This window comes from Bufo bufo, chromosome 6 (genome assembly GCF_905171765.1).
Source record: "Bufo bufo chromosome 6, aBufBuf1.1, whole genome shotgun sequence".
Taxonomy (NCBI): Eukaryota; Metazoa; Chordata; class Amphibia; order Anura; family Bufonidae; genus Bufo; species Bufo bufo.
The window spans coordinates 176,381,485-176,407,928 of NC_053394.1; the positions used below are offsets into that span (position 1 = coordinate 176,381,485).

The 26,444-nt window shown below is 44.5% G+C and overlaps 1 protein-coding gene across 1 annotated transcript in view; it reads right to left on the minus strand.

Annotated features, from left to right (window-relative positions):
• The window catches only part of LOC121003396 (gastrula zinc finger protein XlCGF57.1-like), a 68,612-nt gene extending 42,730 nt beyond the window's left edge, over positions 1-25,882 (minus strand). Inside the window, exons 1-4 of the mRNA XM_040435229.1 lie at positions 25,844-25,882; positions 21,680-21,794; positions 21,398-21,559; positions 10,273-10,396 (exon numbers count right to left, since the gene is read on the minus strand). Of these exons, the coding sequence (XP_040291163.1) occupies positions 10,273-10,396; positions 21,398-21,559; positions 21,680-21,757 (364 nt within the window). The 5' untranslated portion in view covers positions 21,758-21,794; positions 25,844-25,882. The remainder of the gene's footprint in view (positions 1-10,272; positions 10,397-21,397; positions 21,560-21,679; positions 21,795-25,843) is intronic.
• Between the last annotated feature and the right edge of the window lie 562 nt (positions 25,883-26,444).

Consider the following 26,444-nt stretch of genomic DNA (forward strand, 5'->3'; position numbering starts at 1 on the left):
TTTTACATTGTTGGATCTTAACAAGGTTCCAAGTAGAGCTTCAACATGCAACAAGAAGAAATGAGAGTGAGACAAAACATTTTTTGAGCATTCAATTAATTGAAAATAACGATTAAACTGAAACAGGCTGTTTTTCAGCTGATCCAAATTTTAGGACCACATGCCTTTAAAAGGCCAAATCTGTGCAAAGATGTGGATTCATTGTCATTTTCTGTCAGGTAGTCACACGTTGTGATGGCAAAGGCAAAAAAACTCTACCTTTTTGAACGTGGTCGGGTTGTTGAACTGCATAAGCAGGGTCTCTCACAGCGCGCCATCGCTGCTGAGGTGGGACGCAGTAAGACAGTCATTTGGAATTTCTTAAATGATCCTGGTTATGGAACAAAAAAGTCAAGTGGAAGACCCAAAAAAATTTCATCAGCACTGAGCCGGAGGATCCAATTGGCTGTCCGTCAAGACACTGGACGATCCTCGACCCAAATTAAGGCCCTTACTGGTGCTGACTGCAGCCCCATAACCATCAGACGGCATCTGAGACTGAAGGGCTTCAAAAACAAAAACGTCTTCAAAGACCTCATCTCTTTGAACGCCTCAGAACTGCTCGTTTGGACTTTGCAAGAGAGCACCAAACATGGGACATTCAAAGGTGGAAGAAAGTTTTATTCTCTGATGAGAAAAAATTGAACCTTGATGGTCCTGATGGTTTCCAACGTTACTGGCATGACAAGCAGATCCCACCTGAGATGTTTTCTACGCGCCACAGTGGAGGGGGCGCCATAATGGTCTGGGGTGCTTTTTCCTTTAGTGGAACAATGGAGCTTCAGGAAGTGCAGGGGCGTCAAACGGCCGCTGGCTATGTCCAGATGTTGCAGAGAGCATTCCTCATGACTGAGGGCCCTCGTCTGTGTGGTAACAACTGGGTTTTTCAACAGGACAACGCTACAGTACACAATGCCCGCAGGACAAGGGACTTCTTCCAGGATAATAACATCACTCTTTTGGCCCATCTAGCATGTTCCCCTGATCTAAATCCAATTGAGAACCTTTGGGATGGATGGCAAGGGAAGTTTACAAAAATGGACAACAGTTCCAGACAGCCTTCGTGCGGCCGTCTTCACCACATGGAGAAATGTTCCCACTCACCTCATGGAAACGCTTGCAGCAAGCATGCCGAAACGAATTTTTGAAGTGATAAACAATAACGGCGGAGCTACTCATTACTGAGTTCATGTTTGGAAGTTGGATTTCTGTTTTGGGGGGGTTTAGTTTTTTTTGGAGGTGTGGTCCTAAACGTTTGATCAGCTGAAAAACAGCCCGTTTCAGTTTATTCGTTGTTTTCATTAAATTGAATGCTCAAAAAATGTTTTGTCTCACTCCCATTTCTTCTTGCTGTATGTTGAAGCTCTACTTGGAACCTTGTTAAGATCCAGCCATGCTAAATATGTTTTTTTGCCATTTTTCAAGTGGTCTTAAACTTTTGATCAGGACTGTGTATATATATATATATATATATATATATATATATATATATAAAAAAGGAAAATAATGGCGGCACTGGAAACAAACAATGTGGGTGCTACGTCCAGGGATACAGCTGCTTACCCCAGATGAACAAAGACGAAAGAAGGACAGCACTCCAGGTAAAAAGTAGTGGTGTTTAATCACCCATGTGGATGGCAACGTTTCAGCTCAAACAAGAGCCTTTTTCAAGCTTGAAAAAGGCTCTTGTTTGAGCTGAAACATTGCCATCCACATGGGTGATTAAACACCACTACTTTTTACCTGGAGTGCTGTCCTTCTTTCGTCTTTTATATATATATATATATATATATATATATATACACTGCTCAAAAAAATAAAGGGAACACAAAAATAACACATCCTAGATCTGAATTAATTAAATATTCTTCTGAAATACTTTGTTCTTTACATAGTTGAATGTGTTGACAACAAAATCACACAAAAATTAAAAAATGGAAATCAAATTTTTCAACCCATGGAGGTCTGGATTTGGAGTCACACTCAAAATTAAAGTGGAAAAACACACTACAGGCTGATCCAACTTTGATGTAATGTCCTTAAAACAAGTCAAAATGAGGCTCAGTAGTGTGTGTGGCCTCCACGTGCCTGTATGACCTCCCTACAACGCCTGTGCATGCTCCTGATGAGGTGGCGGACGGTCTCCTGAGGGATCTCCTCCCAGACCTGGACTAAAGCATCTGCCAACTCCTGGAGAGTCTGTGGTGCAACGTCACGTTGGTGGATAGAGCGAGACATGATGTCACAGATGTGCTCAATTGGATTCAGGTCTGGGGAACGGGCGGGCCAGTCCATAGCATCAATGCCTTCGTCTTGCAGGAACTGCTGACACACTCCAGCCACATGAGGTCTAGCATTGTCTTGCATTAGGAGGAACCCAGGGCCAACCGCACCAGCATATGGTCTCACAAGGGGTCTGAGGATCTCATCTCGGTACCTAATGGCAGTCAGGCTACCTCTGGCGAGCACATGGAGGGCTCTGCGGCCCTCCAAAGAAATGCCACCCCACACCATTACTGACCCAATGCCAAACCGGTCATGCTGGAGGATGTTGCAGGCAGCAGAACGTTCTCCACGGCGTCTCAAGACTCTATCACGTCTGTCACATGTGCTCAGTGTGAACCTGCTTTCATCTGTGAAGAGCACAGGGCGCCAGTGGCGAATTTGCCAATCTTGGTGTTCTCTGGCAAATGCCAAACGTTCTGCACGGTGTTGGGCTGTAAGCACAACCCCCACCTGTGGACGTCGGGCCCTCATATCACCCTCATGGAGTCTGTTTCTGACCGTTTGAGCAGACACATGCACATTTGTGGCCTGTTGGAGGTCATTTTGCAGGGCTCTGGCAGTGCTCCTCCTGTTCCTCCTTGCACAAAGGCGGAGGTAGCGGTCCTGCTGCTGGGTTGTTGCCCTCCTACGGCCTCCTCCACGTCTCCTGATGTACTGGCCTGTCTCCTGGTAGCGCCTCCATGCTCTGGACACTATGCTGAAAGACACAGCAAACCTTCTTGCCACAGCTCGCATTGATGTGCCATCCTGGAAAAGTTGCACTACCTGAGCCACTTGTGTGGGTTGTAGACTCCGTCTCATGCTACCACTAGAGTGAAAGCACCGCCAGTATTCAAAAGTGACCAAAACTTTAGCCAGGAAGCATAGGAACTGAGAAGTGGTCTGTGGTCACCACCTGCAGAACCACTCCTTTATTGTGGGTGTCTAATTGCCTATAATTTCCACCTGTTGTCTATCCCATTTGTACAACAGCATGTGAAATTGATTGTCACTCAGTGTTGCTTCCTAAGTGGACAGTTTGATTTCACAGAAGTGTGATTGACTTGGAGTTGCATTGTGTTGTTTAAGTGTTCCCTTTATTTTTTTGAGCAGTATATATATATATATATATATATATATATATATATACACACACACACACACTACAGACCAAAAGTTTGGACACACCTCATTCAAAGAGTTTTCTTTATTTTCATGACTATAAAGGCATCAAAACTATGAATTAACATATGTGGAATTATATACATAACAAACAAGTGTGAAACAAGTGAAAATATGTCATATTCTAGGTTCTTCAAAGTAGCCACCTTTTGCTTTGATTACTGCTTTGCACACTCTTGGCATTCTCTTGATGAGCTTCAAGAGGTAGTCCCCTGAAATGGTCTTCCAACAGTCTTGAAGGAGTTCCCAGAGATGCTTAGCACTTGTTGGCCCTTTTGCCTTCACTCTGCAGTCCAGCTCACCCCAAACCATCTCGATTGGGTTCAAGTCCGGTCACTGTGGAGGCCAGGTCATCTGGCGCAGCACCCCATCACTCTCCTTCATGGTCAAATAGCCCTTACTTTCAAAGTTTTCCCAATTTTACGGCTGACTGACTGACCTTCATTTCTTAAAGTAATGATGGCCACTCGTTTTTCTTTACTTAGCTGCTTTTTTCTTGCCATAATACAAATTCTAACAGTCTATTCAGTAGGATTATCAGCTGTGTATCCACCTGACTTCTCCTCAACGCCACTTATGGTACCAACCCCATTTATAAGGCAAGAAATCCCACTTATTAAACCTGACAGGGCACACCTGTGAAGTGAAAACCATTTCAAGGGACTACCTCTTGAAGCTCATCAAGAGAATGCCAAGAGTGTGCAAAGCAGTAATCAAAGCAAAAGGTGGCTACTTTGAAGAACCTAGAATATGACATATTTTCAGTTGTTTCACACTTGTTTGTTATGTATATAATTCCACATGTGTTAATTCATAGTTTTGATGCCTTCAGTGTGAATCTACAATTTTCATAGTCATGAAAATAAAAAAAACTCTTTGAATGAGAAGGTGTGTCCAAACTTTTGGTCTGTACTGTATATATATATATATATATATATATATATACACATATACACACATACAGACCCGCACTATCAATATAATGAAGGGAGAAGAAATCATTTTTAAACTTACTGTATTTTTCAGTTTTAGAGGGGGACAATAAGAAAGCCCCCAGTGCCCCTCTTCAGACCCCCAGCAGCCTATCTTCAGCCCCCAGTGCCTCATATCAGCTCCCAGTGCCCCTCTTCAGCCCCCAGCGCCTCCATCAGCCCCCAAATAAAATAAAAAAAAACTTACCTTTCCTGCTCCGGACACCGCCGCTCCTCACTGCCCACGCTCTGTAATCCTCTTGTACAGTCTGCTGTGTGGGCGCGCACAGTGTGAGGTCAGAGCGCGGCCTCACACTGTGCACAGCCTTCACAGTGGAGCGCCGAGGACCAGGAAGAGGTGAGTATAGCGCTTTCAGCGCTTCCCGGCCCTACTTACAAACGAGACGGCAGTGCAGTCGGCTTGATTAGGGGGTGCCCAGGCACACCCGACACACCCCGTGCGCACGCCTATGCACCGTACATTGTATAGCAGCTGTGCTTGGTATTGCAGCTCAGCCCCATTCACTTGAATGGGGCTGAAACACGCCTAGGCCATGCTTTTCCAGAAGCAGTGGCGTCGCCCCTACATCACACTGTGCCCCCCCCATGTGGCCCCCCAGCTGAGCAGCTCAGTGGGGGGGGGGGGCAGCAGCCGCAGGGCACATGGAGATGAGCGCTTCCATTGCGCTCATATTCATAGTCATCTGTATCGCCGTCGTCCGGAAGAGGCCTGCATCGCATCGCTGATATGGAGGTAAGTATAAGTGTTTTTTTTTTGTTTTTTTTTATATTTACAATAGTTTTACAAGCACATTAGGGGGGCTCTTGTTACTGGCACATGATGGGGGGCTCTTGTTACTGGCAAGTGATGGGGGGCTCTTGTTACTGGCACATGATGGGGGGCTCTTGTTACTGGCACATGATGGGGGGCTCTTATTACTGGCACATGATGGGGGGGCTCTTGTTACTGGCACGTGATGGGGGGCTCTTGTTACTGGCACGTGATGGGGGCACTTATTACTGGCACATGATGGGGGGGCTCTTGTTACTGGCACATTATTGGGGGCACTTCTTACTGGCACATTATTGGTGGGCACTATAGGGACATCTACTGAGGCCACAAAAAAGGGATATTTTATATGGGGGCTCTGTACAGTAGCATTTTATACTGGGACACATTATGGTGGGTACTATGGGGAAGGGGGGAAAGGAGTACTATGGGGTCATCTACGGGGGGCACTAAGAAGGGGTATTTTATACTTGCAAATTATGGGGGACACTGAGGGCATCTACTGGGGTACTATATATGGGGCATTTTATACTGGTACATTATGGGGGGCACTAGGAGGAAGGGGGGAGAGGAGCACTATGGGGGCATTTACTGGGGGCACTATATACGGGTATTTTATACTGGCACATTATAGGGGCACTATTGGGACATTAGCTCACCTGGGGGCATTACAAGGGGGTATTTTTTGCACTGTCACATTATAAGGGGGGGGGGGGGCATTATAATGGGCTTTATTACTCCCCCATGGTATGACCCCCTAGTAGCAGCACCAGCCTCTCCCTGCTCTGCGACCTCACTGCCTCTTCTCCAAATCCTTATTATGAAATCTTTCTCATTAGGATAAAACACAACATCAGCTCCGCCGATCCCCCAGCCAAAGTGTTGTCCGAGATCCCCAAGGGCCAAGCCAAGTAATTGTAAGTTTTCATATAAAATATGTTTATGTTATACACATATAGCATCCACTGTGCCACACAATATACAGTATACCTCTACACTGTGAAGTCTGTTCAATAAGCACCATTGTTTTGTGGCGGCAGACAGAAAATAATCTGGAAGTGCCCATCCCGAGACCAGGCTCTGGATCCGCCAGTGGTCTGGACCGCTCAAAGGAGTGTACATTTCTTCTAAACTGTAATCCATATCCTCTGACCTGTATAAATCAGCACTCGCTACAACTAACAGGCAGTGCCTGTAGGCTGTAGCCTGGCCCTGTTACCAAAGCTAAGGTACTAGTAGAGATGAGCGGCCGCTGAATCCTGATTTAAAGTTAGTTACTGCAGGATATGGATTACAGTTTAGAAATGTCAAATGTACACTCCCGTGAGCGGCGGGGAGGGAGATCTGTGGATGACACTGTTATAGGGAGGGGGATCTGTGGATGACACTGCTAGGGGGGGGATCTGTGGATGACACTGTCATGGGTGGATCTGTGGATGACACATATAGCATAAGATGCTATATACGGTATTTGTCATCAACAGATCCCCCTCAATAACAGTGTCATCCACAGATCCCCCCCCCCAATAGCAGTGTCATCCACAGATTCCCCTCCCTATAACAGTGTCATCCACAGATACCCCTCCCTATAACAGTGTCATCCACAGGCAACTAGGACATGTTGAAATCTGAGTGATTGTTTTTTTTTTTTAAAACCACAGACAGCAGGACTTTTCTTCCCTGTTGCGGTTTTAGGTATTGGGTAAAGTATTGCAGCATTTCTAAGCATACTTGTGTAAATGTATCGTTGTTATAGCTGCCCCCGCTACTTTTTTCCTGGCCCCCAGTGTGCCCCCCCCAAAATCTGAAAGCTAGAGACGCCACTGTCCAGAAGATAGGTCATCAGTAAAAAAAAAATCTGAAATCCCCTTTTAACTTTTGAGTCACTGACCTCAATGTAAAAAAATTATACCACTCGGTATAGTGCATAGAAGTCTATAGCTACATTTGGCATGTACACGTTGGATAAGCATTGTTAACATACCTGTATATAATTTGTGTGTTAATGCAGTCTCCAGGAAAATCAGTTTTGGCAGGAATGCCCGCCTACCTGCGTCCTTGCGAGCCATTTTCCAAAGGAATAAAAACAGCTTTTTCTGGAGATTCCATTAACACACAAATTACAAATATGTTATCAATCCTTACCCAAAGTTCTGATGGCCATTACTGTTAGATATATTAACAAAAAATAAGTGACAGATTCCCTTTAGGGTCCTTTCACACATCCGTGTGTGTTTTGTGGCTCCACAGATCCGTGGATCCGCAAAACACGGATATTGCCGGCACTTAAAGGGCTTCTGTCACCCTCCATTGTGCAATTTCGATTAGGCGACATTAGCTATTTGCTAATGTCAGCTGAGTGCAATCATACATGTTCTACCTTTGTCTGTAGCTTATTTCTTGTAAAAATCATACTTTTATCATATGCAAATTTCTTCACTACCAGCAAGTTGGTGGTAGCTGCCGCATCTGCCGCTTCTAGACATGCCCCATCTCCTCTTGATAGACAAGGCCAGCGAGCGCTCTCCTCCTCCCGTTGGCCCCGTCTGCTGCTGAATTCCCACGCCTGCGCCGTAACGTTCCTCGATCGGCGCAGGCGTCCTGAATGAAGGACGCGCGCTTGCCAGCTCCTTCCTCAGTGCACCTGCGCCGATTACGTCACACTACACCCGGACAAAAGTCTATACCTGGAAGTGATGTAGCTGCACCGGAAGTCACGTGGACGAGTTGGAATCAGCTGGAGGAGCGCATGCGCAAGTGCATTCGGCTAAAGTATGTTAATCTGGCAGAACGCCCCTGCATTTTCCCAGCCCTCCATTTCTTTACTATCCATCTCTTTCTTTACTATCCATCTCTTTCTTTACCATCCATTTCTTTCTTTACTATCAATGGCGGCATAGAGTTAGTTTTAGCAAATGCCAAGCGCAGCGAGGCCGAGCCCGATGCGTGGCGAGCGAAGCGAGCCCGTGAGGGTACAAATTAATGTAGCTTACGGGCTCGCGGCGTTCTGCCAGATTACTATACTTTAGCCGAATGCGCTTGCGCAGCGCGCACACCCCCTCCTCCAGCTGATTCCAACGCGTGACTTCCGGTGCAGCTACATCACTTCCTGGTATAGACTTTTGTCCAGGTATAGAAAAGTGGCAGAACACCGGCAGTCAAAGGTAGGACATGTATGATTGCACTCAGCTGACATTAGCGAATAGCTAATGTTGGCTTGTGAAAATTGCACAATGGGGGGTGACAAAAGCCCTTTAATAGAAAATGCAATTGCGGACAAGAATAGTACATGTTCTATTTTTTTCGGGAACGGAATTGCGGACCCGGAAGTGTGGATCCACAATTCCGGATCCGGGCAGCACATCGTGCTGCCCCATAGAAATGAATGGGTCCGCAATTCCGTTCCGCAAAATGCGGAACGAAATTGCAGACGTGTGAATGGACCCTTAAAGTGAGGATCAAGGTGGCCAACTCTCGAGAAATTTCTGGACAGGCCGTAAAAAAAAGTTTTTTGCAGCTGGTCGTACTTTGCTGGATTATTTTAGTGGTAATTATCAACATTTTACAGCTCACAGTCATCATTCATTAAAGTTTTCTAATTTGTCCGTAAAAAATGTTGTCTGTCCACGATTTTTGGGATAAGTTGCCCAGAAAAAAAAGAAAAATTCTGGTTGGCAACCCTGGAGCTGTGGTGCTTTAATAGTAAAGTTGAGCAAAAAAAATAAAGAAAACCTTTCAACTTGATGCAAACTGTGATCCGAACAGAGCATAAAATACAAATTAAAGGCAGCGCTCACTAATAGTACATACATCTTCCACTGCAGAAATTAGATCCACCTACATGAGATGCATTGCTAGGAGATGCTGTCCAGAAAAAACGTTAGGCTAGGACTTAGGGTACTTTCACACTAGCGTTATTCTTTTTCGGTATTGAGTTCCGTCACAGGGGCTCAATACCGGAAAAAACGCTTCAGTTTTATCCTAATGCATTCTGAATGGAAAGCATTCAGATCATTATGCATCAGGATGTCTTCAGTTCAGTCCCTTTATGGTATTTGGCCGGAGAAAATACCGCAGCATGCTGCGGTATTTTCTCCGGCCAAAATTCCCGAACACTTGCCGGAATGCTGGATCTTTAATGCCGGCATTAATTCCCATTGAAATGTATTAATGCCGGATCTGGTACCAAGTGTTCCGGAAAACCGGATCCGGTTTCCCGGTCTGCGCGTACCTTTAAAAATGCGGAAAAATAAATACCAGATCCGTTTTTCTGGATGACACTGGAGATCCGGATCCGGAATTTCAATGCATTTGTCAGACGGATCTGCATCCGGATCCATTTACAAATGATATCCGTTTGCGACGGAACTGCCTGCCGGATCCTCACAACGCAAGTGTGAAAGTACCCTAATGTTTGCCTATGGACACCTAGATAAACATGTTTTATGAATGATTCCAAATAATTTTGAACACTGGGGGAGATTTATCAAACTAGTCTAAAGTAGAACTGGCTCAGTTGCCTATAGCAACCAATGAGATTCCACCCTTTATTTTCCAAAGGAGTTCTGAGTAATGAAAGGTGGAATCTGATTGGTTGCTATGGGCAACTATGCCAGTTCTACTTTAGACCAGTTTGATAAATCTCCCCATTATGTTTACATGCTGTTAAGTGAAGATCTAATATTGTTATGTCTTTGTACAATCGTAACTATGAAGGAACTGGTGTTTTTAGGGCTTCCTATGTCTCTTTCAGCCATATTATTCCCTGGTTCAGTTGCACAGCTAGATGCATTTCACTCAGAAGCAGGGGGTGTCTCCCTTCTGCCAGCACTGTATGCAGTGACCTCACTTCCCTTACTTTCTCAGAAAGCTGATATAGTGATATATTTTTTTAGTGTTTGTTTACAAAGGAAGCATAATACAGTGTGTCAAAGACTGCAGTAATGAAAAAGACATATGTACATACAGCCTAAAAAATCTAAATAGCTTGAAAGCTGTGCTTTGGACACAAAGGTTTTTGGTTACCTGGTGATATGAGAGTCTGGTGATTCTCCATAATAATGTGCTCATACTGATCCTTGTGTCCTTCTAAATACTCCCACTCCTCCATGGAAAAATAAACGGTGACATCCTGACACCTTATTGGAATCTGAAACACACAGACACAAAAGCAGTAAGGGTATAGCTGCATGGTGACACTAGTTATGGTGACAGCTGAAGTGGCCAGGACTGCAGGGGACATCGCACTGTAGCTGTAGAAGCAGGATGGTTGTTTCGATGAACTGTCCGCCATCTAGGCTGCTCTGACCTAGCTGTTAGGAGCTAGATCCACCAAGCATGAGCAGCTACCACAGTTTCTTTGTCCACTATCCAGACACAGGTGGCACCTTCATTACACATTTCCAGGCGCTTAGCAGAAGGTAATTTTGTGTCATGTTGCCCATTACATATAATGCCATTGACAACAAGCTACCATTGCCTTTGTTTACAGTGGTGAATGATAAACCTGGACTGCTATGGACTGGAACTATATTGTCTTTAGCAACAAATCCAGGTTCTGTTAGGCAGGGGCAGAATGGGAACCTAAAGTGGCCCTGGAAAAAAAAAACTAAAAGTGGCCCCATGTTGTTGATTCTAATTCATGGAAGGTAGGGCAACACAAGTAGGCGGGGTCAGCAGTACCGTAACGCAAAATACCATCCCATCAGAACCACATACCACAGTGCTAGGGTGGCCAGACGCCCGGTTTTAGGCCAGACAGTCCGGCTTTCAGACTTCCTGTCCTCCGTCCGGCGCAGGGCCTGGACGGACACAGGGATGTTCTTTTGAACAGCTCACGCTCAGACAGCAGCACTGTGAAGTCAGCCTCCCTCCCACCCCCGCAGCTGACACAAAGCTGATTTTACCATCATTTTTTAAATCCCTGTCGGCTGCAGAGTGGGAGGGGCGTAGCCTAACTGGGTTGGGGCGTGGCTTAGTGAGACCAGGGAGCGGGGTTTTTAAGGCCGCATTTTGAGGGTGGCCAGAATGGCCACCCTACACAGTGCAGCACCATATACTGCCCCAAAAGCTGTCCTTCTGTGGTGGCCATCAATAGATGCTATTTTCTGCCTTCCTCCTCCAGTTCTCTCCAATTATAATATGGAACAGGGGGCTTAAGAGGTGAAATGCCGACCACAGCAGTTGAATTCAGGAGGGTATGTGCGGTTCCTGGCCTTGTACATGAGTAACTGACTCTCACAGCTTTAACCCTTTCACGCCCAGCCCCATACATGTACGGCGCTGGGCGGGTGTTTAACCTGCTCAGGACCGCCGTACGCAGGATTGCGTCTTTGCGGCGGTCCTGTTACTCTGGGTGGACGCGCCGGTGCGTCCTCTCGCGAGACGCGAGATTTCGGCCAAAGCCGGCCCGCGCATGCGCATCGCGGGCTGGCAAAATTTAAAAGACAAGTTCGTCATCAACCTGCCAGCCAATGATCGTCGCTGGCAGGTTGATGATTTTCTAAAAATCTAATCAGAAGCCACCTAACACATTATATTAGTAAATATGATGTGTTAAATGGCTTCTGTGCTCCTCTGCTGGTCCTTTTCGTCGGTTGGTTCCAGCAGAGGAGCAGACATCACTGTGAGTAGCCACCAACACCCCACTTAGCCCCCAGATCACCCTCCATCACCCCAATTAGCCCCTTGATCGCCCCTGTCAATCACCTAGTGAAAGAGAAAAAAGTGATCAGTGTAAACGGTCACTTTTTTTTTTTACTGGTATTGATTTATAGTTTTAGGATAGTTTAGGTCCCTTGGTTAGGTAGTTAGCGTCGGTTAGCGCCAAGCCCACCGCACCGCAGTCACTTATTCGCTGATTAGCGTATCGCTAATCAGCATTTGTACTTTTATAGTATCTGTAAGTGATCAAAACTGATCAGTCAGATCTATAATTGTATTAGTGTCACCTTAGCTTGCCCTCCACCCAAAACGCAGTGTTTGCCCGATCAGGCCTGATCGGTCACCCACACGTGCGTTCACCCACACTTGCCCCGCCGCAGTGACAAAAAACTTTTTGTTTTTTGATCACTGCACAATCACTTTACAAGCGCTGCGGCGATAAAAAAAATCAGTTTTGATATTTTTTATCAACCGCAGCGGCCTCCGGTACTTCGCTAGCCTCCCCTTTGTAAGACAGGCTTTCTTTTTTTCTTGGGTAGTCTCAGAGAATACCCCTAAATTTAGTAGTCCAAATGGCAAACAGGGGGTATTCTTCTGAAGAGGCCTACAGGCTTCTGACCCAGTCTGATGAGGAATGGGAACCCTCATCTGACGAATCTAGCGGGTCAGAATATGAACCTGTAGAGAGCAGTGGCAGTCTGACCCAAAGTTCGGACGAGGAGGTTGAGGTCCCTGATAGAACCAGGCGTACCCGGGCCCCGTGTCGCTAGACCACAGGTTGCACAGGATCCGTTTCAAGGGCAGCAGAGTGGGGCTGGCGCTGACGGATTACGTGGTGAGGCATACACCAGCAGCGCAGCCCATCCTGGACCTAGTACCAGCACTGCCGTACAACCTGGTGAAGTGGCGAGCACCAGAAGGGCAGTTGAAGCTGGTACGGTGGCACGTGCAGTAGTTACCCCGTCGCAGCCACCGCACAGACAGGCCCGTAGAGCCCCTAGAATCATTGAGGTGCTGGCAAACCCTGATTGGCAGTCACCAACTTCAGCCGCACCATTAGTTCCCCCTTTCACCGCCCAGTCTGGAGTTCGGGTTGAGACAGCTCAGATCGGTTCAGCCCTGGGATTTTTTGAGCTGTTCTTGACTGCGGAGCTCTTGGACTTAGTCGTGGCAGAAACAAATCGGTATGCCACTCAATTTATATCCGCCAACCCGGGAAGCTCTTATGCCCAGTCTTTCCGGTGGAAACCAGTCCAAGTTTCCGAAATTAAAATTTTTCTGGGCCTTCTCCTCAACATGGGTCTAACTAAAAAGCATGAATTGCGGTCATATTGGTCCACGAACCCGATTCATCACATGCCCATGTTCTCTGCTGCTATGTCCAGGACACGTTTTGAGACCATCCTGCGTTTCCTGCACTTTAGCGACAACACAACCTCCCATCCCAGATGCCACCCAGCTTTTCACCGGCTCCACAAAATTCGGCCCCTCATAGACCACTTCAACCAGAAATTTGCAGATTTGTATACCCCTGAGCAAAACATCTGCGTAGACGAGTCCCTAATACATTTTACCGGGCGCCTTGGCTTCAAACAATACATCCCAAGCAAGCGTGCCCGGTATGGGGTCAAATTGTATAAGCTCTGTGAAAGGGCCACAGGCTATACCCACAAATTTCGGATCTATGAGGGAAAAGATCAGACCCTGGAGCCGGTCGGTTGCCCTGACTACCTGGAGAGCAGTGGGAAGACAGTCTGGGACTTGGTGTCACCCTTATTTGGCAAGGGGTACCATCTTTATGTGGACAATTTCTACACAAGTGTGCCCCTCTTCAGGCATTTGTTCCTAGAACAGATTGGCTGCTGTGGCACCGTGCGACCTAGTCGCCGGGGCTTCCCCCAACGGCTCGTTACCACCCGTCTTGCAAGGGGGGAGAGGGCTGCCTTGTGTAACCAAGAACTGCTCGCGGTGAAATGGAGAGACAAGCGTGACGTTTACATGCTCTCCTCCATTCACGCAGACACGACAATCCAAATTGAACGGGCAACCCGTGTCATTGAAAAGCCCCTCTGGGTCCACGACTATAATGCGCTCATGGGAGGGGTGCACTTCAATGACCAGATGTTGGCTCCCTATTTAGTTTCCCGACGCACCAGACGCTGGTATAAGAAGGTGTCTGTATATTTAATTCAATTGGCTGCATATAATAGTTTTGTTCTCTACAGTAAGGCTGGGAGAACAGGATCCTTCCTCAAATTTCAGGAAGAGATCATCACGAACCTCCTGTATCCAGAAGGTTCCGTGGCCCCATCCACCAGTGTAGTGAGCCGTCTACACGAGCGACATTTCCCCAGTGTCGTTCCTGGTACCTCAAACCGACCGCCACCCCGAAAAAAATGTTGTGTTTGTAGCAGGAGTGGAATAAGGCGTGACACCCGCTATTTCTGTCCTGACTGTCCTGACCACCCTGCCCTATGCTTTGGAGAGTGTTTCCGAAAGTACCACACACAGGTACACTTAACACAGGGATTGCATCTCACAGGACAGGCACACAGGGCTATTAGGGCCCTTTTACTCACAGCTGCTGCAAACCTCTCCTTTCACCTGGGATAAAGTGCATAACGTACTTCGCCACATCTTTGGGCGATTTGCGCTTTGCACATTGTCCCATGGGGAAGGAGAGGTTTGTCCTATAAAGGTAAAAAAAAAAAAACACCAGGTAAGCAAAAAAGTTAACTTTCAGTTCAAAAAGTTAAAAAAAAATTATAAGTTTATATGTAAAATTTATTGCGTTGCGGCCTGTTTTTTTCTTTTTTGTTTTGTTTTTTTTTTACCTCCCAGGTGGACCAACCGATCGACTAGCTGCAGCACTGATGTGCATTCTGACAGAAGCATTGCGCTGCTGTCAGATTACACACAAGTCGGTGTATGCGGCGCTGCAAGACGAGATTTCTCCTCTGCAGTAAAAGATACATTTGCCGAGGCATATGAGCTGAGGAGGTGGCGGTGTTCATATACTTTGGCAAACACTTTGTATATATATAAAAAAATAAAAATAAATCCCGGCAATGATTTATTCATCCACATCGATTGATGTGAATGGATAAATCTGGTTTGCCAGGGCATACGAGCTAAGTGGGTATGGATATTGGGCGGAGCTCCTATGTCCTGGCAGATGCCTTTCCCCTCCTTTTTTTTTTGGCAGAGATTTTTTCATCCACATTGATCGATGCGAATGAAGAAATCTGTACCGTTCATCTTTTCTTTCAGCCCAGAGGATGAACGGAAAAAAAAAAATCTCATTACCCGTATGCTCAATATAAGGAGAATAGCAGAAACTCCTAATGCTGGACATACATGTAATGATTGCGGAGACCCTCAAATGCCAGGGCAGTACAAACACCCCACAAATGACCCCATTTTGGAAAGAAGACACCCCAAGGTATTCACTGAGGGGCATATTGAGTCCATGAAAGATTGAAATTTTTGTCCCAAGTTAGCGGAAAGGGAGACTTTGTGAGAAAAATAAATAAATAATCAATTTCCGCTAACTTGTGCCAAAAAAAAAAAAATTCTATGAACTCGCCATGCCCCTCATTGAATACCTTGGGGTGTCTTCTTTCCAAAATGGGGTCACATGTGGGGTATTTATACTGCCCTGGCATTTTAGGGGCCCCAAAGCGTGAGAAGAAGTCTGGTATCCAAATGTCTAAAAATGCCCTCCTAAAAGGAATGTGGGCCCCTTTGCGCATCTAGGCTGCAAAAAAGTGTCACACATGTGGTATCTCCGTACTCAGGAGAAGTTGGGCAATGTGTTTTGGGGTGTCATTTTACATATACCCATGCTGGGTGAGATAAATATCTTGGTCAAATGCCAACTTTGTATAAAAAAATGGGAAAAGTTGTCTTTTGCCAAGATATTTCTCTCACCCAGCATGGGTATATGTAAAATGACACCCCAAAACACATTGCCCAACTTCTCCTGAGTACGGAGATACCACATGTGTGACACTTTTTTGCAGCCTAGGTGGGCAAAGGGGCCCACATTCCAAAGAGCACCTTTCGGATTTCACCGGCCATTTTTTACACATTTTGATTTCAAACTACTTTGCACGCATTTGGGCCCCTAAAATGCCAGGGCAGTATAACTACCCCACAAGTGACCCCATTTTGGAAAGAAGACACCCCAAGGTATTTTGTGATGGGCATGGCGAGTTCCTAGAATTTTTTATTTTTTGTCACAAGTTAGCGGAAAATGATGGGGTTTTTTTTTTGTTTTTTTTCATACAAAGTCTCATATTCCACTAACTTGTGACAAAAAATAAAAACTTCCATGAAATCACTATGCCCATCAGCGAATACCTTGGGGTGTCTTCTTTCCAAAATGGGGTCACTTGTGGGGTAGTTATACTGCCCTGGCATTCTAGGGGCCCAAATGTGTGGTAAGGAGTTTGAAATCAAATTCTGTAAAAAATGACCAGTGAAATCCGAAAGGTGCTTTTTGGAATATGGGCCCCTTTGCCCACCTAGGCTGCAAAAAAGTGTCACACATCTGGTATCTCCGTATTCAGGAGAAGTTGGGGAATGTGTTTTGGGGTGTCATTTTACATATACCCATGCTGGGTGAGAGAAATATCTTGGCAAAAGACAACCTTTCCCATTTTTTTATACAAAATTGGCATTTGACCAAGATATTTATCTCACCCAGCATGGGTATATGTAAAAAGACACCCCAAAACACATTCCCCAACTTCTCCTGAATACGGAGATACCACATGTGTGACACTTTTTTGCAGCCTAGGTGGGCAAAGGGGCCCACATTCCAAAGAGCACCTTTCGGATTTCACCGGCCATTTATTACAGAATTTGATTTCAAACTCCTTACCACACATTTGGGCCCCTAGAATGCCAGGGCAGTATAACTACCCCACAAGTGACCCCATTTTGGAAAGAAGACACCCCAAGGTATTCCGTGAGGGGCATGGTGAGTTCCTAGAATTTTTTATTTTTTGTCACAAGTTAGCGGAAAATGATGATTTTTTTTTATTTTTATTTTTTTCATACAAAGTCTCATATTCCACTAACTTGTGACAAAAAATAAAAACTTCCATGAACTCACTATGCCCATCAGCGAATACCTTGGGGTGTCTTCTTTCAAAAATGGGGTCACTTGTGGGGTAGTTATACTGCCCTGGCATTCTAGGGGCCCAAATGTGTGGTAAGGAGTTTGAAATCAAATTCTGTAAAAAATGACCAGTGAAATCCGAAAGGTGCTCTTTGGAATATGGGCCCCTTTGCCCACCTAGGCTGCAAAAAAGTGTCACACATCTGGTATCTCCGTATTCAGGAGAAGTTGGGCAATGTGTTTTGGGGTGTCATTTTACATATACCCATGCTGGGTGAGAGAAATATCTTGGCAAAAGACAACTTTTCCCATTTTTTTTATACAAAGTTGGCATTTGACCAAGATTTCACCGGCCATTTATTACAGAATTTGATTTCAAACTCCTTACCACACATTTGGGCCCCTAGAATGCCAGGGCAGTATAACTACCCCACAAGTGACCCCATTTTGGAAAGAAGACACCCCAAGGTATTCACTGATGGGCATAGTGAGTTCATAGAAGTTTTTATTTTTTGTCACAAGTTAGTGGAATATGAGACTTTGTAAGAAAAAAAATAAATAAAAAAAAAATCATCATTTTCCGCTAACTTGTGACAAAAAATAAAAAGTTCTATGAACTCACTATGCCCATCAGCGAATACCTTAGGGTGTCTACTTTCCGAAATGGGGTCATTTGTGGGGTGTTTGTACTGTCTGGGCATTGTAGAACCTCAGGAAACATGACAGGTGCTCAGAAAGTCAGAGCTGCTTCAAAAAGCGGAAATTCACATTTTTGTACCATAGTTTGTAAACGCTATAACTTTTACCCAAACCATTTTTTTTTTTTACCCAAACATTTTTTTTTAATCAAAGACATGTAGAACAATAAATTTAGAGCAAAATTTATATATGGATCTCGTTTTTTTTGCAAAATTTTACAACTGAAAGTGAAAAATGTCATTTTTTTGCAAAAAAAGCGTTAAATTTCGATTAATAACAAAAAAAGTAAAAATGTCAGCAGCAATGAAATACCACCAAATGAAAGCTCTATTAGTGAGAAGAAAAGCAGGTAAAATTTATTTGGGTGGTAAGTTGCATGACCGAGCAATAAACGGTGAAAGTAGTGTAGGTCAGAAGTGTAAAAAGTGGCCTGGTCTTTCAGGGTGTTTAAGCTATGGGGGCTGAGGTGGTTAAGTAGTCCCATTTCTCCTGGACTCCATTGAAACTGTTCCAATCTGATAGGGACTCGTATACCACTAATCTAATTTTAGAAAAGTTTGTTTTTCTAAAATCTAAAACTTTTGTTTTTGTGTGGTGTGACTCAGTCACTGTACTTATAGTAAACCACACTGACTGGTGATCACTAGATCCCAAGCTTTCCCCTACTGTAATATCAGATACCAAATTCCCATTTGTGAATACTAAATCTAAAATGGCCTCCTTCCGGGTTGGCTCCTCCACTACTTGCTGTAGAGATAATCCCAGTAGGGAATTTAGAATATCTGTACTCCTGGCAGAACTAGCTATTTTGGTTTTCCAGTTTACATCTGTGGCATTTTTGTTCCTTTTTCTTCTCTGACCAATTGCAAAGGTAGTATGATCTCAAGTAGTGCAAAATATAATGCTTGAAAAGTAAACTGAAATCCTTTACTTGAAGACATTACATTAAAGGCATAGGCAGCAGGGTATGTCCATAAATTGGGTGTCACCAAGTTTTTTTTTTACACTAATGTGGCAGAGCCTGGTAAAATAATAAAAAACCTATCCCTTTCAGCACTGAGGCGAGTGATTGTCAGCCATGGTATACAGAGTGTCATTGCAGCCAAACAATACATCACTGGCAGCAGCCCAGGAAGATGACAGAGCAATGATACAAGATTGGAGCAGCTACCGGAAGGGAAGTTTTTTTTTTTTTTGTTTATCTTTATTATTTTAACAGGCTTGGCACTTTGGTAAAATTTTACTTTTAAATGGGAAGGACGAACAGGCTTAATGACAAACAGGGAAAGGCAACACACACACATACATATATATATATATATATACACACACACTCACCTAAAGAATTATTAGGAACACCATACTAATACGGTGTTGGACCCCCTTTTGCCTTCAGAACTGCCTTAATTCTACGTGGCATTGATTCAACAAGGTGCTGATAGCATTCTTTAGAAATGTTGGCCCATATTGATAGGATAGCATCTTGCAGTTGATGGAGATTTGAGGGATGCACATCCAGGGCACGAAGCTCTCGTTCCACCACATCCCAAAGATGCTCTATTGGGTTGAGATCTAGTGACTGTGGGGGCCATTTTAGTACAGTGAACTCATTGTCATGTTCAAGAAATCAATTTGAAATTATTCGAGCTTTGTGACATGGTGCATTATCCTGCTGGAAGTAGCCATCAGAGGATGGGTACATGGTGGTCATGAAGGGATGGACATGGTCAGAAACAATGCTCAGGTAGCCCGTGGCATTTAAACGATGCCCAATTGGCACTAAGGGGCCTAAAGTGTGCCCAGAAAACATCCCCAACACCATTACACCACCACCACCAGCCTGCACAGTGGTAACAAGGCATGATGGATACATGTTCTCATTCTGTTTATGCCAAATTCGGACTCTACCATTTGAATGTCTCAACAGAAATCGAGACTCATCAGACCAGGAAACATTTTTCCAGTCTTCAACAGTCCAATTTTGGTGAGCTCGTGCAAATTGTAGCCTCTTTTTCCTATTTGTAGTGGAGATGAGTGGTACCCAGTGGGGTCTTCTGCTGTTGTAGCCCATCCGCCTCAAGGTTGTGCGTGTTGTGGCTTCACAAATGCTTTGCTGCATACCTCGGTTGTAACGAGTGGTTATTTCAGTCAACGTTGCTCTTCTATCAGCTTGAATCAGTCGGTCCATTCTCCTCTGACCTCTAGCATCCACAAGGCATTTTCGCCCACAGGACTGCCGCATACTGGATGTTTTTCCCTTTCCACACCATTCTTTGTAAACCCTAGAAATGGTTGTGCGTGAAAATCCCAGTAACTGAGCAGATTGTGAAATACTCAGACCGGCCCGTCTGGCACCAACAACCATGCCACGCTCAAAATTGCTTAAATCACCTTTCTTTCCCATTCTGACATTCAGTTTGGAGTTCAGGAGATTGTCTTGACCAGGACCACACCCCTAAATGCATTGAAGCAACTGCCATGTGATTGGTTGACTAGATAATTGCATTAATGAGAAATAGAACAGGTGTTCCTAATAATTCTTTAGGTGAATGTATATATATAAGCAAAAAACGGAACAGCACCTCCTGAGACAAATCGCAGGTGCAAGCTACCCGGCAATAATACAGCAAACAAATAAAGTAGCAGCACACCACTAAATGCACTAAGACTGAGTGAACAGGTGAATGTGTGAACAGGGTCAAATACATGACGCCAATACTTACTGATAAGCAGTGAAGAAGCTCTTAGCGCATATTATTGATAAAAAATATGTCGGGCCCACCTACCAGACGACAAGGTAGCTTCTTATCAGGTGGGCCCACCTTTGCTTTGGTAGCACCAGGAACTCAGCCGAGAACCAAACACAAGCTAACCACAAGTCCAACAGAAGCTATAAACCGCAAAAGCATAGTAGGAGAAACAACAATAAATAGAGAAGGTAAAATGACCACAATAGTCACACCTGGGGAAAGAAGGTGTGGCAAACACCAGAAACAACACAGATGTCATATAATCCAAAAGGAAAACATGTCAGATCAAACCACTTGTTGCCAGTCTCACAGATCTCCTGCCACCTGTCGCGGGAACGTCCGTGTGTCTCTGTACGTCCGTGACAGGGCTCCATAGGAAATACTGAGCATTCACTATGACAGGGGCTGCCGCACACAAGCTCCAGCTCCTCCGATCGCCGCACGGGGGAGCTGGAGCACTACCGGAAATGCGTGCTTCCAGTATTTACAGCGCTTCGATGCCGTGGTGAGGATTGACCATGGCATCTGAAGTGTAAAATATCTGGTACCAGGAATACCGCCGCTTTCAGACATTACCCACGGGTGTCTGCTGTATGAAACATCATTAAAGACCTGGCCAGCATCGAACTAGTACGAGCGCTGGTCAGGAAAGGGTTAAAAACTTAAATGACACAGCGGTTTGTGTAACAATAGCAATAAATAATGTTCTCATTTGTATACATTCCTAAAAATGTCTAATGCCTAAGTGTTAACCATCTCATAACTGACTATACTTGATTGACCAGTGTCTCCCAATATTTGCATTAATTATATTGCCTGGGGTTAGGACAGCAAGGACATGCTGACAGGCTTTCTTTATCTTCCTTCACACACAGCTACAGTTATCATCCAGACACCTCCCTGCAGAGCTCACCTCTCCAGTCAGCAGCTCAGTGATCTTGTTGGTGAGGTCCAGGATCTCCTGATAGTTGTTTCTCTCATGTATCGGTGAATGAGGCGGAGGCACCATGATAGGATCCCGGTTCCTACTGCATCCTTCACCCTCCTTAGTTATCTTCTTCAGTGTTACATAATCCTGTGCATGGAGATAGAAACACTGATATCACTTTATACATCCCTTCACCTCTCCAGTCTTGTCCTTGCTTTATTAAGAGATACAAGAAATGGCATATGACATTTTTCCAGAACCTTTTACCTCTCCAGTCAGCAGGTAGATGATCTCTAGGGTGAGGTTTAATATTGTCTCAGTCATCTGTTTTCTGTCCTTTTCCATCCTTAGTAGGTCAGTCTGTAAAAGTTATATCTGCTTCCTTAAAGGAACCAAAAGGGAAAGTAAGAGGAACCAAGATGACACTTGGAGAAACATATTATAGGAAGCATACTTTGCAACTGATTGGAAGTTATAAGGGAAACACACAGGAACATATCTATGGTAGATCAGATAATGCATGAATAATGGCAAGGTGCAAGTGACTTTTTGATAACACTCCACATACTGTAAATGGCATCCCATATAATGCCCTACCATAGAGTGTACAAATAACTATACAATAGCTAATAGGTCTGTTATACAGTAGCCAAATATCAGAGCTAAAATATGAACAATATAAAGTGGGAGTCACCATGCTGAGCTGGTCAAGTAAAGTGGTTGTCTGTGATTTAGGAAAGTTACCAAAGATTTACTTTTTAAGTTCCCCACTAATACCACTGAGGTGGTCTCCATTAGTCCTGCAGACATCTCACACATCATAAACATGACCACTAAAGCCAATTACTGGCTTCAGCCGAGAAGATTGCATGTACAGCACATGATTTCTGAGACCAGTGATGAGCTGAGCAGTCACATGATTTATGTACATTACTCCAGGAGTGGTGGGGACCAGAGGAACAGCAGCACTACAGTGGCATGGGATTTGAGGGGTCAGTTATGATTTTTTTTTTTTACCATTTCTTGCTCTAAGGCAGCTTTCTTACAATCCTGGACAGCCTGGAGATTCAAATGATCACAGCACTCATCTATCACTGGCTTTCACAGGGTGCTCGTCTAGATTGGTCCCCAACTCCACCTCGGGAACTATTTCGTCCTTATATATACAAATTGACAGCACTCCAGAGTTGAAGGTGAAGTAATTAATGATTTTATTCAGCCGGACATAATTCCAGGCAACGTTTCAGGCTATATGCAGCCCTTCATCAGGCCTAATGTGGGGAGCATCAGCGTGGAAGCCGGCCTGATGAAGGGCTGCATATATCACAAAACGTTGCCTGAAATTATGTCCGGCTGAATAAAATCATTAATTACTTCACCTTCAACTCTGGAGTGCTGTCAATTTGTATATATAATGATTACATGTGATAACATTCACCCCAGTATTTTCAGATCAATAATTATAAGACGCACCTAGGCTTTTGAGGAGGAAAATAATAAAAAAAAAAATTTTAACCAAAAGGTGTGCTTTTGGTGGGTTTAGAACTAATGGTGGTCTGTGCATGACACTACTATGGGGGATCTGTGGATGACACTGTTATGGGGGGGGGGGAATCTGTGGGTGGCACTGTTATGGGGGGATCTGTGGATGGCACTGTTATGGGGGATCTGTGGATGACACTGTTATGGGGGGATCTGTGGATGGCACTGTTATGGGGGGGATCTGTGGATGGCACTGTTATGGGGGGGATCTGTGGATGGCACTGTTATGGGGGGATCTGTGGGGGGCACTGTTATAGGGGGGCATCTGTGGATGGCACTGTTATGGGGGTGATCTGTCGATGGCACTGTTATGGAGGGGGATCTGTGGATGGCACTGTTGTGGGGGGTGGATCTGTGGATGGCACTGCTATATATGTGTCACCCACAGATCCCCCACCCCATAACAGTGGCATCCACATATCCCCCACCCCATAATAGTGGCATCCACAGATGCCCTAATATACCGGAGCTAAACCTGTGGGAGGGGCCGGTCCGGTGGCATGCAAATGCGGCGGGGCCGGAGCGGTCACTGTACTCCGGCCCCACCGCTCACTCACTTCCTTAATGCCTAAACCTTTTTATAATAATAACTTTAATTGAAGTTCCGATCCCCAGCCCCATCTGTACTACTTACTAAATGTCCTGTAGCAGGCAGAGCAGGGGCTGGGGATCGGAACTTCAATTAAACGTATTATTATAAAAGGTTTAGGCATTAAGGAAGTGAGTGAGCGGCAGGGCCAAAGTACAGTGACCGCACCGGCCCCGCCGCATTTGCATGACACCGGCCCCTCCTCCCTCTAGCTGATACATCGCAGTCTGCGATGCTTCAGCATCGCAGACTGCGATGTATAATGGCAGCATTCACCCAATAAGACGCAGGGTCATTTTCCCCCCCACTTTTGGGGGGTAAAAAGTGCGTCTTATGCGGCGAAAAATACGGTAATGTCATGTGATATGCCTGTATTTTGTATTTTATCTCCTGTCATATTCTCCATGTCACAATGTGATTTTACATGCAAATATCCTTTACACAGGCCTAGTCAGGGTGCACTACACTTGTTTCTCCACTAGATGGAGCAGTGTCAGTGTGTATATATAGCTTAGCTCAGACCTAAGTTAGGCTGTGCAAATGTGTGCAGTTATGTGCAGTTGTGTGCTGTGCACTTCAGTTCAGTTCCCGGTTGAGGTAAATCCAAACCAGTGCAGATGACCTCAGGTAAATCCAAGTGAGAGTTCAGTTGAATGCAGTTCTCTCATGAGCCTACAAGAAAGCAACAGCCATGTAGCTGAATATCTGTAGGGAGGCATCTTCCTAGCCTCTCTACTCTGTCCCTGTCGGCTCCATAGCCCAGGGTTAAGGCCTGCAAGTATTCTTCCTAGAGGTGAGCAATCCACTACTATAGATCGCTCTTCCAGAGTGACCAATGTCTAAACTGTATGCAGCCGAGTATTTAAGGAATTATCACGTTTATGCAAGACAAAGGATTAGCAAGATAGTCATAACCTGAGGACTTATTAGGCACCTTTGTACTAGGTGTAGGAGACAGCTTGAAGCAGCTACATCTCCAGTTTAAATCCTGAGGACAGTCAGGCCAACTGTCAGAACAGCATTGGAATAGAAGTTTCAGGATTCAAGCACCTTTTTATTCAAGGATTAGAATCAGGCCGGAGTTGTTACGTGTAAGACTTTCCTTATTACCAGCCTAGTCTGAGCAGTAGCTTTCCTATGTATTACAAGAGCCTGCACTTCATTGAGGATTTACATTTCCCTATCCCCATATGCATGGGAGATTGTGCTTAATGCCGGATTGTATCAAGAGACTGTTTAATGCCATTGGATGTATTGTTATCAAGAGTCACCATCAGAGTGCCATTTGGAGTTTCACCCTGCTTGCCTCAGACTTAGTTCCTTTATTAACACTATAGTAAATGGTTGTACCTCCATACAAAAGGTACTGGCGTCACGATTACAAGGGACATTGCCACTGGAACATTAATACATACCACCAAGGGCACCTCAAACCAACATCTGGCCAGTGTCCCTTACACCAGAGCGTGCCCCAGAGAATCCTTGTGCCATTCTCCTTTTCACTTATGCGAGTCTGCCCAGGGACGACATATCCGTGAGTAACCAGAACTGTATTTACCTCGGCCCACCTATTGCTCCCACCGTGACCTCACACATAATTCCCCTGCAAGGTCTGGCATACCGCACATCCATAATGAACCAAGCTTTAAAATTATCATGTTATTTAGCTTCATGGTAAATGGCCTAAAAGAACTAAAAAAACAAGAAACTAAAAAACAATACCAGAATTGCTGTTTTTTTTTAAAATAAACTTAGCAATCAAAAATGGAATAAAAAAAGATCAAAATTTGGTATTGCCGTAATCCTATTGACCTGCAGAATAATGTTAACCTGTCATTATTGCACATTATAACTGAAACCCAAGAAACTAAACCACAACACTGCAGAACTGCTGTGTTTTTAGCACACACCACAAACAAAAATAATAATAAAAATTAATAAATTATATTTAATCAAATTCATATATATATATATATATATATATATATATATATTTTACATATAAATACACACCCACAAACATATAAAAAAAATTATATCATCATATTCTACATATCCTAGGAAAAATAAGAAGGGAATAATATAAATGCAGACCACATGATCTCCTGCCATCAATCTTCTATGTTTATATACAACCCTGTATTATATATATACTATAGGTATACACTGTATATAACACGCACCTATATTACATATCCAATATTATAATATTTAATATGCTAACATTATCTACAAACCTGCAGTCCACATACACAATATTCCCAGGACATAACAATGAATACAGAAGAGGTGACACTTACCTATTGATAGCCAGCTAAAAGACCTCATATCATGATCATGTGATCAGTCACATGTGTGGGTGGAGTCGACTGGAGCACCAGACTGCTGGAGCTATAGGACCTTCATGATGTAATGGTCATGTGATCAGTCACATGTCTGGGAGGAGTCAGGCTACAGGCAATGCTGAGGATAAAGGTACTTAAGGACCTTTGATGATGTTACGATCATGTGATCAGTCACATGTGTGGGAGGAGTCAGGCTACAGGAAGGGCTGCTGCTAAAGAACTCAGAGGTCAAGGACCTGTGATGATGTCATGATCATGTGATCAGTCATGTGTGGGAGGAGTCAGTCTCCAAGATGTGCAGCCAGAGGAGTTTCATGTAGTTATGTGACCTCATGAGCAGGGTATACAGATGTGCGCTTTATGAGCCTTTGGAAAATGTCAGCACTGCCTGCTCTACACAGCTCTTGGCCAGTTGATTATTTGGGGCTGAAGTTGGTTTTGTATTCGTCAGGTTCTTTTATTTGTATCATTTGTATTTTTGTTTTTTTCAATTAATTTTGAGGCGACCTTATCACGAGTAATAAAAAAAAAGTTGCAGTGAGCGTTCTGAAGGGAA